The sequence below is a fragment of the Pogoniulus pusillus genome, chromosome 44 (assembly GCF_015220805.1).
Source record: "Pogoniulus pusillus isolate bPogPus1 chromosome 44, bPogPus1.pri, whole genome shotgun sequence".
In the NCBI taxonomy this organism is placed as follows: Eukaryota; Metazoa; Chordata; class Aves; order Piciformes; family Lybiidae; genus Pogoniulus; species Pogoniulus pusillus.
The window spans coordinates 526,846-543,335 of record NC_087307.1 but is presented as its reverse complement, the minus strand read 5'-3'; the positions used below and the strand labels follow the sequence as shown (position 1 = coordinate 543,335).

General features: G+C 54.6%; 2 protein-coding genes across 2 annotated transcripts in view; both read left to right on the top strand.

Moving 5' to 3' along the window:
* Positions 1–7,381, top strand: part of LOC135192817 (butyrophilin subfamily 3 member A2-like) — a 99,271-nt gene extending 91,890 nt beyond the window's left edge. Inside the window, exons 8-12 of the mRNA XM_064176194.1 lie at positions 367–393; positions 3,552–3,578; positions 4,845–4,865; positions 5,744–5,770; positions 6,457–7,381. Coding sequence (XP_064032264.1) covers positions 367–393; positions 3,552–3,578; positions 4,845–4,865; positions 5,744–5,770; positions 6,457–6,992 — 638 coding nt within the window. The 3' untranslated portion in view covers positions 6,993–7,381. The remainder of the gene's footprint in view (positions 1–366; positions 394–3,551; positions 3,579–4,844; positions 4,866–5,743; positions 5,771–6,456) is intronic.
* Positions 1–16,490, top strand: part of LOC135192824 (deleted in malignant brain tumors 1 protein-like) — a 501,013-nt gene that overhangs the window by 252,962 nt on the left and 231,561 nt on the right.

Sequence of the window (16,490 nt, the reverse complement as noted above, 5' to 3'; positions counted from 1 at the left end):
TTCAAGGGCCTGTGCCAGGAGGCTGAGTCCAGGCTTTTTCCACTGGTGCCCAGTGGCAGGACCAGAGCAAACCTGACCATAGGAAGCTCAGTCTGAATGTGAGGAGGAGCTTCTGTAAGGGTGGTGGAGCACTGAAACAGGCTGCCCAGAGGGGTGGGGGAGTCTCCAGCTGTGGAGACTTCCAACCCCCTTCTGGAGGAGGTTCTGTGGGAGCTGCTTTAGGTGGCCCTGCCTCGGCAGGGAGGTGGCACTCAGTGGTCTCAGGAGGTCCACTCTGGTCCCTCTCTGTGGCTCTGTGCCCAACTCAGCAGTCACTAACAGAGCTCTTCTCTTTTCTCCTCTCTCTGTTGTTTGGTGATAACTCAGAGTCACAGAAGGGGACAAATGAAGCAGGTAAATGCACTCTGCAATTAAGGCACTGTTAATCACCTCTTGCAGGTAGGTGTGGGGACACACTTGGCCTCCTGTGGTGGGGCAGCAGCCTGGCTGGAGGAGACCAACAGATGTCATCAGCTTGGACTTGTGCAAAGTGTCTCCCACTGTCCCCCATGACACCCTGGTCTCTAAATTGGGAAGATGGATCTGATGGGTGGAGTACTTTGGGAGTAAGGAGTTGGCTTGGTGATTGCACTCCAGGAGTGAGGAGCAGCAGCCTGATGTCTGCTTGGAGGTCAGCGAGGAGTGAAGCTGCTCAGGGCGTGGCAATGGGACCAGTGCTCATTTAACCTCTTTGCTGGGGGCAGAGGCAGTGAGGCTGAGGCAATCTCAGCAGGTTTGGGCACTGCTCTGGGCACCTTCCAGCACCTCAACATCTCTCTGGAACTGAGGAGCCCAGACCTGGGCACAGCACTGCAGGGGTGGCCTGAGCAGTGCTGAGCACAGGGGCAGAAGAACCTCCCTGCTCCTGCTGCCCACACTGCTCCTGATGTCACCAAGCTGTGTGGTGTGGTTGACACACTGGAGGGAAAGGCTCTCTCCAGAGGGTTGTGGACAGCCTGGACAGGTGGGCCCATGCCAAGGCCATCAAGTGGAACAAGGCCAAGTGCAAGGTCCTGCACTGGGGTCAGGGCAACCCCAAGTAGAGACCCAGGCTGGGTGGGGAATGAATGGAGAGCAGAGCTGGGGAGAAGGTCTTTGGGGTTCTGGCTGACCAGAAGCCAACAATGGTCTCTGATAGCCCCAAAAGCCAACTCTGGGCTGGGATGCATCAGCAGCAGTGTGGCCAGAAGAGGAGCAGATGAGATTTGCTCTCATCTCATAAGACCCCACCTGGAGCACTGGGTCTGACCCTGGACCTGCAGCCCCCAGCACAAGGACATGGAAGTGCTGGAGTCCACCCAGGGGAGGCCACAGAGATAAGGGCTGAAGAACCTCTCTTGTGGGGACAGGCTGGGAGAGTTGGGGCTGTTGAGCCACAAGAAGTGAAGGCTCCAGGAAGACCTCAGAGCAGCCTCCCAGTACCTGAAAGGGCTCCAGGAGAGCTGGGGAGGGACTTGTGGCAGGGGCTGGGAGCAACAGGATGAGGAGTGAAGGCTTCAGATGGGAAGAAGCTGAGCTGAGATCAGACATTAGGAGGAACTTTTCCCCATGAGGGTGGTGAGACATTGGAACAGGCTGCCCAGGGAGGCTGTGGAGGCCTCTCCCTGGAGGCATTCAGAGCTAACCCATGCAGGGCCTTGAGCAGCCTGCTCTAGCAGGAGCTGTCCCTGCCTGTAGCAAAGGGTTGGAGCTGGATGACCTTCAAGGCCTCCTCTAACCCAAACCACTCTGATTCTGTGGAGTGGATCTTGGGACAAGACCTGATGCATGGCCACATCTGCAGGGCAGCTCTGAGCTCCACCTGGCAGCTCTGAGCTCCACCTGGCAGCTCTCACCACGCTCCAGGGATGGCATTTCAGGTGCCCCAGGAGCCTTTCTGCCACATCTCTGCTCAGGGGCACTAGAAAGTGTCCTCCTGCTCCCAGGAGCCTGCAGGCAGCAGCCTGGAGAGTGCCAGGAAGGAATTCCTCTGGGAAGGGCAAATCTGCACCCAGGTAATGGTCAGGGGAAGGAAAACCTCTCCAGGGAGGTTCCTGCACCCTGGCCAGGAGATCTGGAGCCTTCCTCCCCACACCCCCAGGCAGGACAGCCCTGGGCCAGCAGCACACAAGGTTCTGCTCACTCCTGCCCAGGAGCAGCAGGCAGCAGTGGTCCTGCCCTGCTGTGCTGCCTGCAGAGTGACTCAGGCACAGAGCCACAGAGTGGTGAGGTTGGGAGGGACCTCTGGAGCTCAGCCAGTCCCACCCTGCTGCTGCAGCTCCACCTTGGTCAGCTTGCCCAGGAGCAGAGTCCAGGTGGGGCCGGAAAGTGTCCAGAGGAGACTCCAGAGCCTCTCTGGGCAGCCTGCTCCAGGCCTCCAGCACCCTCACACCAAGCAGCTTCCTCCTCCTGCTCAGGTGGAACCTCCTGGGTGCCAGTTTGTGCCCATTGCCCTTTGCCCTGTCCCTGGGCACCTCTGAGCAGAGTCTGGCCCCAGCCTCTTGCCCTCCACCCTTCAGCTCTTGCCGAGCACTGCTCAGCTCCCCTCTGGGGCTGCTCTTCTCCAGGCTTAACAGCCTCAGGGCTCTCAGCTCCTCACAGGGAGGGTCCAGACCCTTCAGCACCTTCAGAGACTCTCTCCAGCAGTTTCCTGCCCCTCTTGCAGTGGGGAGCCCAGAACTGGATCCAATACTCCAGATGTGGCCTCACCAGGACCAAGCAGAGTGGGAGGAGAACCTCCCTCAGCCTGCTGGTCACACTCTTTTGATGCACCCCAGGAGCCCACAGGTCCTCTTGGCCCCCAGAGCAGGCTTAGGCTGGTAAGAACTGAAGCTGGCAAACTGTCATGTGGCAGATTCCAGGGGAAAGAGCAGGTTGAGCATTTGCACAGCAACATTTTGGGCCATGGCTCAGTGGCCACAGAGATGTTTCATCAGTGCCTGGACCTGGTTGCCTTAGAGATCTTTTCCTACCTTGATGACTCCACGGCAGAATCTCTGCCTTCAGATCACAGCCTCCCTGCAGGCAGCTGCAGGCAGCAATCAGCTCTGCCCTCAGCCTGCTCTGGGCCAGGCTGCACCCCCCCAGCTCCCTCAGCCTCTCCTCACAGGGCTGTGCTCCAGGCCCCTCCCCAGCCTTGCTGCCCTGCTCTGGGCACCTTCCAGCACCTCAGCAGCTCTCTGGGACTGAGGAGCCCAGAACTGGGCACAGCACTGCAGGGGTGGCCTGAGCAGTCCTGAGCACAGGGGCACAAGAACTTCCCTGCTCCTGCTGCCCACACTGCTCCTGAGCCAGCCCAGGCTGCCATTGGCTCTGCTGCCCACCTGGGCACTGCTGCCTGCTCTGCAGCTGCTCTCTGCCAGCACCCCCCAGCTCCCTCTCTGCCTGCCTGCTCTCAGCCACTCTGGCCCCAGCCTGGAGCTGCTTGGGGCTGCTGTGGCCCAGGTGTAGAGCTCTGCACTCTAACTCAATGATAATCTCACCTCTATTTGTTGTCTCTTTGGCTTCTCACTGCACTTCTCACTCCCTTACAGCTCTGGCTGACCAGAAACACCGCCTGGGTAAGAGGACATCTTGCACAGACCTCTTTATGTGTCAGGGAACCACAGACTGCTGGGGGTGGAAAAGGTCCTTTAAAGCTCAGCCAGTCCTTCCCTCCCTGCAGTCAGAAAGGACATTTTCAGCTGGTGTGTACTGCTCAGAGCCTCAAACAACCTGACCTGAGGCTGGTGAGACACTGGCACTGGCTGCCCAGGGAGGCTGTGGCTGCTCTCTCCCTGCAGGTGCCCAGTACCAGGTTGGATGAGGCCCTTGGAAATCTGTTCCAGTGGGACTGTCCCTGCCCATGGCAGGGGCTTGGAGCTGGAAGATGTTTAAAGTCTCTTCCAACCCAACCCACTCTCTCAGTCTCTCAGTCTCCTCACAGTGAGGCTCAGCTTTCTCCTGCAGGAGATTGGTTTCTTTGCTGTGAGATGTCTCTGGACTATGAACAATCCTCACCAGAGGAACTTCCTATCTGAGACCTGCTTCAGTGTTGCTACAAGTGACAGAAGGAGAGAAAATCACAGAGCCAAGCAGGGGGGCAGAGAACTCCAAGCTGCCCCAGCCCACCCTGTCCCCCAGCTCTGTCCAACCAGTCAGACCCTGGCACCAGGTGCCCCAGCCAGGCTTGGCGCCAACCCCTCCAGCCATGGGCACTGCACCACCTCCCTGGGCAGCCCATGCCAGTGCCAATCACTCTCTCTGCCAACAGCTTCCTCCTAACCTCCAGCCTGAGCCTGCCCTGGCACAGCTTGAGCCTCTGTCCCCTTCTTCTGTTGCTGCCTGCCTGGCAGCAGAGCCCAACCCCAGCTGGGCACAGCCTCCCTGCAGGCAGCTGCAGGCAGCAATCAGCTCTGCCCTCAGCCTGCTCTGGGCCAGGCTGCACCCCCCCAGCTCCCTCAGCCTCTCCTCACAGGGCTGTGCTCCAGGCCCCTCCCCAGCCTTGCTGCCCTGCTCTGGGCACCTTCCAGCACCTCAGCATCTCTCTGGGACTGAGGAGCCCAGAACTGGGCACAGCACTGCAGGGGTAGCCTGAGCAGGGCAGAGCACAGGGGCACAAGAACCTCCCTGCTCCTGCTGCCCACACTGCTCCTGAGCCAGCCCAGGCTGCCCTTGGCTCTGCTGCCCACCTGGGTACACTGCTGGCTCCTGTTCAGCCTAACACAAGTTAAGGGAGTCCTCATGCTGAGCTGTGGCATTGCTTTGTCTCCTGTGCTTGGGGTTGTCTGACTTTGCAGATACCCTCACAAAACAGAGTTAATAATGAGAACCTCTTTCCCTTGCAGAGCAAATCCAGGCTGAGAAGGGTAAGTGACTGCAGTGGCTCAGCCCTGGGGCATTGGCTCAAGCCAGGCCCTCAGTAGGGGTGGGATGGAGATCTGTAGGCAAGCAGCTGGACTTGATGGTCATAGAGTCACAGAATCATAGAGCAGCTCAGGTTGACAGGGACTTCACAGATCATCTCCTCCAACCTCCCCACCATGCCCAGGGCCACCTCTCATTGAGACTTGGCCTTGAGCATCCCCAGGCAGGAGGCAGCCCCAGCCTCCCTGGACAACCCATTCCAGAGTCTCACCACCCTGCTACTGAAGAACTTCTTCCTCAGATCCAGTCCAACTCAGCTCTCACTTAGCTTCAAACCATTCCCCCTTGTCCTGCCTCTAGACACCCTCAGGACAAGGCCCCCTGCAGCCTTTGTGTAGGATCCCTTCCAGTATTGGAGGGCAGCTCTAAGGTCCACCTGGAGTCTTCTCCAGGCTGCCCCCTGCCCAGCTGCCTCAGCCTGTCCTCAGAGCAGAGGTGCTGCAGCCCTTGGATGACCTCTGTGCCCCTCCTCTGCACTCACTCCTGCAGCTCTGCTTCCTTCCAGTGCTGGGGACCCCAGACCTGGAGGCAGTGTTGGAAGTGAGGCCTCAGCAGAGTAAAGTCAAAGGGCAGAATCCTCTCTCTTGCCCTGCTGCCCACACTCCCCTGATGCAGCCCAGCACTTGGTTTCCTTTCTGGGCTGCATGAGGGCACTGCCAGCTCATGGTGAGCCTCTCAGCAATCAGTTTTCACCTCCCAAAAGTCTCCTCCAGCCTCAGCAGTTCTGTGGCTCTGAGACTCCAGCAGACATCAGCAGACAGCGAGAGGCTGACAAGCCCAAAGGCCTCCCAAACCCTGACTCTTGCTTTCCTTTCTGTAGGGTTCTGGGAAGCCAAGAACTGTGCAGGTAAGCTGGCAGGAGGAAGAGCCTGAGGATGAAGTGCCCAGGTGCCCAGGGTAGATGAACCCAGGTGCCACACACCCTGCAATGACAGTGGCCTGATGGGGGAGAGAGAGCAGCTGAGCTGGAGCCACAGGACTGTGCCTGGCTTCCTTAACAGGCCATGAACCTGGGGGGGTGCTACAGGGAGCACCAAGGAAAAGAGCTGCTGAAGGGTGTCAAGGCCTAGGGTGGGATGTGGACACAGTTCTGGAGGAGAAAGGTGGGACTATGGAGAAGAGGAAGAGAAGCTTAGGGTAAGGAGTGTGGGCTTCAAGCACTTCACTCCTCTCCAGAAGAGTTGCCAAGCCCTGGCCCAGGCTGCCCAGGGCCATGGTGGAGTCCCCATCCCTGGAGGGGTTTCAGAGCCATGCAGATGTGATGCTGAGGGACATGGCTGAGTGGTGACCTGGCAGGGCTGGCCTGAGGGTGGACTTGGTGATCCTCAAGGTCCCTTCCCACCAAAGCCATTCTGTGGTTCTGTCTCTTACACCCAAGAAGGGACCTGGCTGTGAGAGCTCCCAGGCTGCTCCTGCTCCATTCCTTGGTGAGCCCCAGCAGGACCACTCAGAGCACTCCAGCACTTGGGCAGGGGCAGAGCTGAAGTCCCTCAGGCTCTCTGCTCACCAAATGATTCTCCTTTGCCCCTCCAGTTGCCATCACTGTGACTGCTGAGTGCCGAGTGCTGGAGCTGCAGGTGCCAGGGGCTGCAGGTGTGGAGAGCAGCACAGCTGAGCCTGCTGCAGCCAACACTCCCTGCACAGTCCCTGTCCTGCTGGGCAAGGAAGGCTTTGCAGAGGGGAAGCACTACTGGGAGGTGGAGGTGGAGCAGCAGCAGGACTGGGTGCTGGGGGTGGTGAGGCACAAGGGCAGAGAGGAGAAAGGAAGGAGCCTCCTTGGGCAGGAGTATTGGGCCCTGCACAGGTCTCAGGGGGAGGTTTTCTCCAGTGAGGGACTCTCCAGGGTTGAGAAGCAGCAGCTGAGCAGTGCAGTGGTTGGGGTGCTCCTGGACCTGGAGGAAGGGCAAGTGAACTTCTACGAGGCAGAGCAGAAGGTCACCCTGGTGAGGCTGCCTCTAACACTTGACAAGAAGCCTACAGAGAAGTTGTACCCATTCCTGTCCAAAGGAAAGGGGAGATCCATGCCTCACATCCACCCAGTCTCAATCCCTGTCCCATTAAAGCTTTGAATATGGCAGTGAGGTCCTAATGGCATAGAGAGAGTTCAGTGGAAAGAGGAAAAGTTCCATCTCAGACATGAGCAGTCTAAAACTAAGGAAACTTAAGACTAAAACAGGAGGAGAACTGACAAAGAGGAAAAAGTACCAGAAGTCATCTCCTGGAAAGGTGTTTGGGTCAGATTCAGACAGCCCCAGGCAGGAGTCTGAGCTCCCAACACAGGTCATGAAGGTTTCTCCAGCAGAGCACTGGTTTGAGTTGTTTCCTGCTCTGATTTGCACTCCATGCTTTGTATTTATGCCCAGCTGGAGGCCACCCCCAGATGTGGGCAGGGGAAATGCTGCCATTGTTCTGTACCAAGCAATGAAATAAAGGAAGAGCAATTTCACCACTTTGAAAAGGCTTCCTTTGAGCTTCAATTTCACTGGGAAATGGATGGGAGGAGAAGGGGCAAAAAGGAGTCTGTGTTTGCTGAGCATGAGCTAAGATTTGGCAGGGCTTGTTTAGTCTGGAGAAGAGAAGCATCCTGCTCACCCTGGGACGAGTGGCTCTGGGAGCAGCTGCAGCTGCCTTCAGCTCCTGGAGCTGTCTCACCATGGGATGAGTGGCTCTGGGAGCAGCTGCAGCTGCCTTCAGCTCCTGGAGCTGTCTCACCATGGGATGAGTGGATCTCAGAGCAGCTGCAGCTGCCTTCAGCTCCTGGAGATGTCTCACCATGGGATGAGTGGATCTCGGAGCAGCTGCTGCTGCCTTCAGCTCCTGGAGATGTCTCACCATGGGATGAGTGGATCTCGGAGCAGCTGCAGCTGCCTTCAGCTCCTGGAGATGTCTCACCATGGGATGAGTGGATCTCAGAGCAGCTGCAGCTGCCTTCAGCTCCTGGAGATGTCTCACCATGGGATGAGTGGATCTCGGAGCAGCTGCAGCTCTCTTCAGCTCCTGGAGCTGTCTCACCATGGGATGAGTGGATCTCGGAGCAGCTGCGGCTCTCTTCAGCTCCTGGAGCTGTCTCACCGTGGGCTGAGCATCTCTCAGAGCAGCTGCACCTCTCTTCAGCTCCTGGAGCTGTCTCACCGTGGGCTGAGCAGTTCTCAGAGCAGCTGCTGCTGCCTTCAACTCCTGGAGCTGCCTCACCATGATGTGAGCAGCTCTCAGAGCAGCACAAGCATCTTCTGGCTTGTGTCTGGCAGCAGCCCCTGTGGCTTTTCACTGCAGGTTTTCTCCTTTGGCAGTGCCTTCTCTTGCCAGCTGTAACCAGTGTGGTAACTGCTGGCTAGGAGAGGTGGCTTACTTTTAGCTCAACAATGCTGCTTGGGCTCACCAGCTGGGCTGTTCAGCTTGGGTTTGGGCTTGGGCTAAGGCTCACCAGCTGGGCTTTTCATCTTGGGTTTAGGCTTGGGCTAAGGCTCACCAGATGGGCTTTTTAGCTTGGGCTTGTGCTTGGGCTCAGGCTCACCAGCTGGGCTTTTCAGCTTGGGCTTGGGTTTGCCAGCTGGGCGTTTCAGCTTGGGCTTGGGCTCACCAGCTGGGCTTTTCAGCTTGTGTCATGGAGGGTAGCAAAGCTCCCTAGCAGGTCCCCATGTTGTGCATGTCACAGTGCCTCACACTGAAGGCCAAAGCATCACAAAACTCAAAACAATCTTCCAGTACCCATGAGAAGATCCCTCCCTAGTGAAGATAAAAGGTAAACATTGTCTCAGTTTTGGTTAGGGGGATGTTGGTTCCCATGTTCGCTGACCACCTGTCGGGGGCTGAACTCTGGGTGGTCTTACAGGTTGTTATGGTAAGAATTGTCCAACTGTGCAGGTTGATTATAACTTTGTACCAATCTGTGAGAATAACATAAAAATCACCTGGACTGGCTGAGCACACCTCTTAAACATTATAAATGGCATGTCTGCCTTGATCTGGAGCCTGCTCATGCCTGCTTGCTCCTGCTCCAGCTCCAGCTTCAGCTTCAGCCTGCTTCAGCTCGCTCGGGCTTGATTCTGCTGCTTCAGCTCCTGTGACCTCACCCCTCCTGAACTTGCTCAGCATGTGTCATGGAGAGTAGCAGAAGCCCTTAGCAGGCCTCCCTGTTGTGAAAGTTGTAGTGTCTCACATTAATGCCAAGAGCATTGCAAAACCAAAACAGTCCTTCAGTGCCATGAGAAAGTCTCTCCCTGGTCGAGATAAAAGGTAAACAATGGCCACTGTTTTGGCTAGGGGGAACGGCAGTTCTCATGCCTGCTCAACACCAGGTGTGGGCCGAGCTTGGGGTGGTCCTACAGGTTGTTTTGGTAAAAGTTCTCCAATTGTATAGGTTAATTATAATTTGTGCCAGTCTGTAAGAATAAGGTAAAATAGCCTGGACTGGAGGGTTACCTCTTTGAGCATTATAAATGGTGTGCCGGCCTGGATCAGGAGCTTGCTGGTACCTGCTGCTGCCTGCTCGCTCGCCTGCCTGCCTGCCTGCCTCGCTTCTGCCGTGGTGACCTCTCGTTCCTGATCGGCCCTGCCCGACGAGGGGCCCGCAGAGGCCTGAAACCTGCTTGGGCCTGATCCTGACGAACAAAGGGACACCGCCCAAACTTCGAATCCTGCTGATCTGAACCGCTGAATCGTGAGTAAACCAAAGAAAGAACTCCTCACTGTCTTGGGTTCAAATGCAAGTTCCCAGAGACTCTAATAAATTTAATAGACCCAATGACAATTTATGGAATTTATAGAGTGCCCTCCCCTCTTCCCCCTCCCTTTCCCAAAAGACAGGGAGAGAGAGAAAGGTAGGGGCACCCAAATAAATCAATCTCACTCGATTTGGAAGTAAAAAAGGAAAAGTTTAACAATAACTTAGGAAAGGTATTGGAGGTAGGGGAGTTTACAAAGGATAAGGAAGGGAAAACAGCAAAATACAAGAAGGGATGGATACAACCCGAGTAGTGTGATGGTGTCTCTGCCTCGTGGCTGCCACGTGGTGTGCTGGTATGCAGTATGAGTGTGTGTGGTCAAGAGTGAATGCAGGAAAAGAGAGTGAGGAGCAGGAAGTGCTCCTCTTTTATACCGCAGGAAGTGGGGGGAGTGGGCTAACCATCACCTGGAGTGTGGCCCACCCCTGGGGAGGGGCCAAGACCCCTAGGGTCAGGTTCAGGGTTACTCCCCCAGGAGTGTTAACCCTATACATTCCACCCCTTGGTTAGACCACTTCCACCTTCCTACGAACAGTCTTCTTCTCCAAAAATGGGAAAAAGTGTCCATGGGTTAAGAGTTCTTAAAGTCCTTCTTGGTCCCCGGCTGTATCTCAAGGCGATGTGCTCCTCTAGTCCGGTGCAGGTTGGTGAGGTGTGAGCAGGACAGGCACGGAAGAAAAGTCAGTGAAACAGGAACAGTTCTTGTTGGAACTCAGGAAAGAGTCTTTTCCCTCTGTGAAGAAAACATCAGGAACAGTCTCTTGGTGTCTGGCATCGGGGAACAGATGTACATGAGGTGGCTGTAGACATCCTCTGGAGGGAAATCAGGAACAGTCTCTCACTGCAGGGCATCAGTGACAAATCAGATGCAGGGTTCTGGTTGGATGCCGTGGTGTGATGTGATGCTGTAGGACTCTGGATAGCTGCTGGTGTGATGTAGGTTCTGTTGGACGCCGTGTAGTGGTGAGGGTGTAACTACAAAAACAACTTGTAACCCCTTATGAACTATGATACAAGTATTGCACAACTATGATACAACTACGATACAACTATGATACAAGATAACCTGAAAGTATCTGGAACACATGGAATCAACTCTGAGATTTCAAAACCTTTTCAGCTAAAGAGAGATTTCTCTGAGGGACACACTCGATAACACCAGTTTCCATCATCACCCAGTATGTGTGACCAGGACCCTCTGCAGATACCACCCCTTTGGTAGGTTTTCCCCCACCAGGGCAGGAGCAACCCACACAGTCTTTCCCAGTAGATTCCTTTCACAGACTACAGGAACTCCATCTCCCTCAACTGTGGGCAGTAGGGCAGACTGAGCAGGACCAGCTCTGTTAACTGATCCCCTGCTATTCACCAGTCAAGTGGCTTCTGCAAGGTGCTTCTCCCAGTTTCTGAGAGTTCCACCTCCCATAGCCTTCAGGGTGGTTTTCAGCAGGCCATTGTGACACTCAATCTTTCCTGCAGCTTGTGGGTAGTATGGGATGTGGTAAACCCATTCTATCCCATGCTCTTTTGCCCAGTTGCTTACAAGGTGGTTCTTGAAATGGGTCCCATTGTCTGACTCAATTCTCTCTGGGGTACCAGGTCTCCACAGGATGTGGCTCTGCAGGCCCAGAATGGTGTTACGGGCAGTAGCATGAGGTACTGGGTAGGTTTCCAGCCACCCAGTGCTTCCCTCCACCATGGTTAACACATACTGCTTGCCAATGTGAGACCGAGGCAGAGTGATGTAATCCATCTGCCTGGCCTCCCCATACCTGTACTTTGACCACCGTCCCCCGTACCACAAAGGCTTCATGCGCTTGGCTTGCTTTATGGCAGCACAGATGTCACAGCCATGGATAACCTGAGTTATGGCCTCCAGGGATATGTCCACGGGCCTGTCTCAGGCCCATTGGCATGTGGCATCTCTTCCTTGGTGGCCAGAAGAGTCATGTGCCCACCGAGCTAAGAACAGTTCACCTTTGTGTTTCCAGTCCAGGTCAATCTGGCAGATGTGGGCAGCCAGGTCAGCTTGGTGGTTATGCTGCTGCTCTTCAGTGGCTCTGCTCTTTGGGATGTGAGCACTGATGTGTCAGATTTTAACTGGCAGTTTGTCCAGGCATGCAGAAATGTCTTGCCAGAGATCAGCAGCCCAAATAGGCTTCCCTTTTCTCTGCCAATCATTTCTCTGCCACTCCTTCAGCCACCCCCATAAGGCATTTGCTACCATCCATGAGTCGGTGTAGATGTATAGCATTGGCCACTGCTCTCATTCTGCAATGTCCAGGGCCAGCTGGATGGCTTTCACCTCAGCATATTGGCTGGATTCACCTTCTCCATCTCTTGCCTCTGCAACCCTGCGTGTGCTTCCATCTCCGCTTGCTGCCTACCAGGCGGCAGGATCCATCTGTGAAGAGAGCATATGCCTTTTCCTCCTCAGGAAGGTCACTGTATGGGGGGGCTTCCTTGGCATGGGTCACTGCCTTCTCTTCTGCTGGCTTTCAAAAGTCAGTGCCCTCTGGCCAGTTGGTGATGACCTCCACAATGCCTGGACGCTCGAGAGTCCCCATCCTAGCCCTCTGAGTTATCAGAGCCATCCACTTACTCCAAGTGGCATCTGTGGCATGGTGCGGAGTTGAACCCTTCCCTTTAAACATCCAAGTCAGGACTGGAAGCCTTGGAGCTAAAAGGAGTGGGGACTCCATCCCAATCACCTCAGAGGCAGCTCTAACTCCCTCACAGGCAGCTAGGATTTCTTTCTCTGTGGGGGTATAGTTGGCCTCTGAGCCTTTGTACGCCTTGCTCCAGAACCCGAGTGGGTGCCTCGTGTCTCACCAGGAGCTTTCTGCCATAGGCTCCAGCTAGGACCATTCTCACCGGCTGCTGTGTAGAGAATGTTCTTAATCTCTGGGCCGGTTCAAACTGGTCCCAAGGCCATGGCATGGACCACCTCTCGTTTGATCTGGTCAAATGCCACCTGCTGCTCAGGTCCCCACCCAAAGTTATTTCTCTTTCTTGTAACGTCAAAGAGGGGTTTCACAATTTGACTGTACCCGGGAATGTGCATCTTCCAAAAGCCCACACACCCCAGGAAGGATTGTGTCTGCTTCCGGTTAGTGGGTTCCACCATAGTGGCCACTTTATTCACCACATCCATAGGGATGTGGCGTCGGCCATCCTGCCATCGAACTCCCAGGAACTGGATCTCTCTGGCAGGCCCTTTCACTTTGCTTCTCTTAAAGGCAAAACCAGCATCCAACAGGATATTAATGATCTTCTCACCCTTCTGGAAGACCTCCTCTGCTGTCTCACCCCATACAATGATGTCATTGATGTACTGCAGATGTTCCGGAGCTCCACCCTTCTCCAGTGCAGTCTGGATGATGCTATGGCAGATTGTAGGGCTGTGCTTCCACCCTTGAGGCAGTCTGTTCCAGTGGTACTGGACTCCTCTCCAGGTGAAGGCAAACTGTGGCCTACATTCTTCTGCAATGGGGATGGAGAAGAAAGCATTAGCAATGTCAATTGTGGCATACCATTTGGCCTCCTTCGTTTCCAGTTCATACTGCAGCTCCAACATATCAGGCACGGCTGTGCTGATTGGAGGAGTCACTTCGTTCAGGCCTCTGAAGTCCACAGTCAGTCTCCATTCCCCATTCTCCTTTCGCACTGGCCATATGGGGCTGTTGAAGGGCGAGTGGCTCTTGCTGATGACAAGCTGCTGCTCCAGGCAGCCAATCAGCTGCTGTATGGGTATCAGGGAGTCTCTGTTGGTGCAGTATTGCCTGCGATGAACTACACGAGAAGCAATAGGTAACTTAACATCTTCCTTGTGGGTACCAACCACGGAAGGGTCATCTGACAGGCCAGGCATGATAGACAGCTGCTCTTTGTCCTCAGTCTCTACAGCTGCTATGCCAAAAGCCCACTTGTTCCCCTTCGGATCTTTAAAGTACCCTTCCCGGAGAAAGTCGATCCCCAGGATGCAAGGTGCATCAGGGCCAGGCACTATGGTGTGCTTCTCCCACACATTCCCGGTGAGGCTTATCTCAGCCTGCAGCACAGTCAACTCCTGAGACCCCCCTGTGACTCCTGCAATTGTAATGGTTTCTGTCCCCCTGTGGCTGGAGGGGATCAGAGTGCATTGGGCACCGGTGTCTACCAACGCTCTGTACTTCTCGGCTTCAGAAGTGCCAGGCCATTTCACAAACACATCCCAATGTACTCTGTTATCCCTGGCCTCCACCTGGCTGGAGACAGGGCACCTCTAATGCTGAGCAGTGTGACCGCATGAGGCACATGGACCTGAGTTACTGGCAGGACCACCCCTTGGGCGAGAGGGCTGCCTGCGGGACACTGGGGCAACCCCTCTTCTGGAGGAGTTATTCCCTGTGTTTGTCCCCTGCAGTTCCCTTACCCTGGCCCATAGAGCTGAGGTGGGCTGGCCATGCCATCTGTCCATGTTTTCCCCATGGTCACACAGTGTTCTCCAGAGTGACCCCCTGTGTGTACCCTGTCTGCTCTGGGCTGGTCTCCTGCGGGGAGGAGGAGGAGCACGGCGGCGTGTGTTCCTTACAGCTGAGACTTGCACCCATTCTGAAGGTGAAGAGCAGTCATCCTCTGCCTTCTGCAGTTCAGAGAAAGAGGCTTTTAGCTCATTCACTTCTTGGGTGAGGGTCTCTACAGTGGCAATTAAGGTTTTCCTCAACAAACTGTCTTCAAACTGTCTTAGGTCATTCACAGACTCCCTGATTGTGGGAAGGTTGTTGGGGTCTCTGCCCAGCAGCAGTGCTCCCAGTGTAGGGGCATATGTGGAAGGGGCACACTGGGTCAGTTTCTTTAAGAGGGCTGGCTTCATGCGGACATCATCAGGGTCCGAGGGCATCTGGCCGGCTCCATAGATTATTTCCTGTACCACCATTTGCCTCAGGTATGAGATCCCCTGTTCCATATCTGTCCATTTAAGGGGATGGAAAATCATGTCATCCTTAGTCGGGTACCTGTACCTGACGGCAATGAGAAGCCTGGCCCAAAGTGAGTGGATACCATCGAGCCTTCCCAGCTCCTTACCTACACCCCCATCCCTCGACAAGGATCCCAGCTGCTTTGCCTCCCTCTGATCTAGGTCCACGGTTTCTGCTCCTGCATCCCAACATTTCAAAAGCCAGGCTAAAAGGGACTGTCTGTTTGCCCTTGCATACTCCTGCCTTGTGTGCCTGATTTCCTTTCTGGGCGTGGAGCTGATAAGGATCACTCCATTATCAGGTCCATTTCCAGCTGGTTGCTGTTGCTGGGGGGTGCTGGTTCCCGAAGAGGTCCCTTGCCCTGGATCTGTGTCTGTGGGAGGGTTCGGGTTTGATCTAGCTGGCCGTGTGGTAATTGGAGCCAGATGGAGGGGGCTGGGCTGTGGGGGCAGGGTCCGGGGGGCTGCCCTGAGCGGGACCGGGGGTGGAGTTCGGGGCGGAGCCGCACTAGGGGCGGTGCCTGCACTCGGGGCTGCCAGACCCGGCGGACCGGTCTGACCTGTCACCCACCCCCCACAGCTGGAGCTCAGGCAGTGTGCACCACCCCTCCCCCTAAGCATCCTAATGGCGGCGCCCACCCGAGGTATCCACGTGTTCCAGCTCAGAGCTACATTGTAAATTCCCAAACCCTCATTTACACACAGTGAAATAACAGTTACCCAGTGCCATTTCTCCCCCAAAATATCTGGAGCTTCTGTGTTCCAATGCATATACTCAGATTGATTCCATGTTCCAGAAACATTTCTAAACACAGTGAGATTACTAACAGAATTCAGGAAATAGGCATAGACTCGGACAGGCAAATGCTTAGAATATTCCCAGAGCATATCAATGACAATCCAGAAGACATGGGAACTTATAAACTTTAACAGCCAGCCCCACAACAGCCATGCAAAAGCCTGAATGATTAAGACTCTCAGAATATCCATTTTTTAACTTCTAAATCTTCTCTGAAAGAATTCTTTCTACCTAGCCCCACATTGAGACGCCAAATAAATTGTCTTGGGTTCAAATGCAGGTTCCCAGAGACTCTAATAAATTTAGTAGACCCAATGACAATTTATAGAATTTATAGAGTGCCCTCCCCTCTTCCCCCTCCCTTTCCCAAAAGACAGGGAGAGAGAGAAAGGTAGGGGCACCCAAATAAATCAATCTCACTCGATTTGGAAGTAAAAAAGGAAAAGTTTAACAATAACTTAGGAAAGGTATTAGAGGTAGGGGAGTTTACAAAGGATAAGGAAGGGAAAACAGCAAAATACAAGAAGGGATGCATACAACCCGAGTAGTGTGATGGTGTCTCTGCCTCGTGGCTGCCACGTGGTGTGCTGGTATGCAGTATGAGTGTGTGCGGTCAAGAGTGAATGCAGGAAAAGAGAGTGAGGAGCAGGAAGTGCTCCTCTTTTATACCGCAGGAAGTGGGGGGAGTGGGCTAACCATCACCTGGAGTGTGGCTCACCCCTGGGGAGGGGCCAAGACCCCTAGGGTCAGGTTCAGGGTTACTCCCCCAGGAGTGTTAACCCTATACACTCACCTAAAGACTGAGTAACTTTAAAGACTCAAAAGAACTCTAAGAAAATCACAGACTCTCCTTTATTTGCTTTTTTCTGAAATGTTATTCTACAACTTGAAACCTAAAAGAACTCAGGTGGGGAATTTAGTCTGGGAGGGGATCTCCGTGTTTGAGCAATAAATCACTTGAACCATACAAGTGAGCCTTCGTGTGTTTTCCCCTAATCCTCCCAAACTACCTTCCGTGACAGCATGAAGCTGGCCTGATCCTGACCAGGGGAAGGGACAACGCCCTGAACTCAATAATACTCCA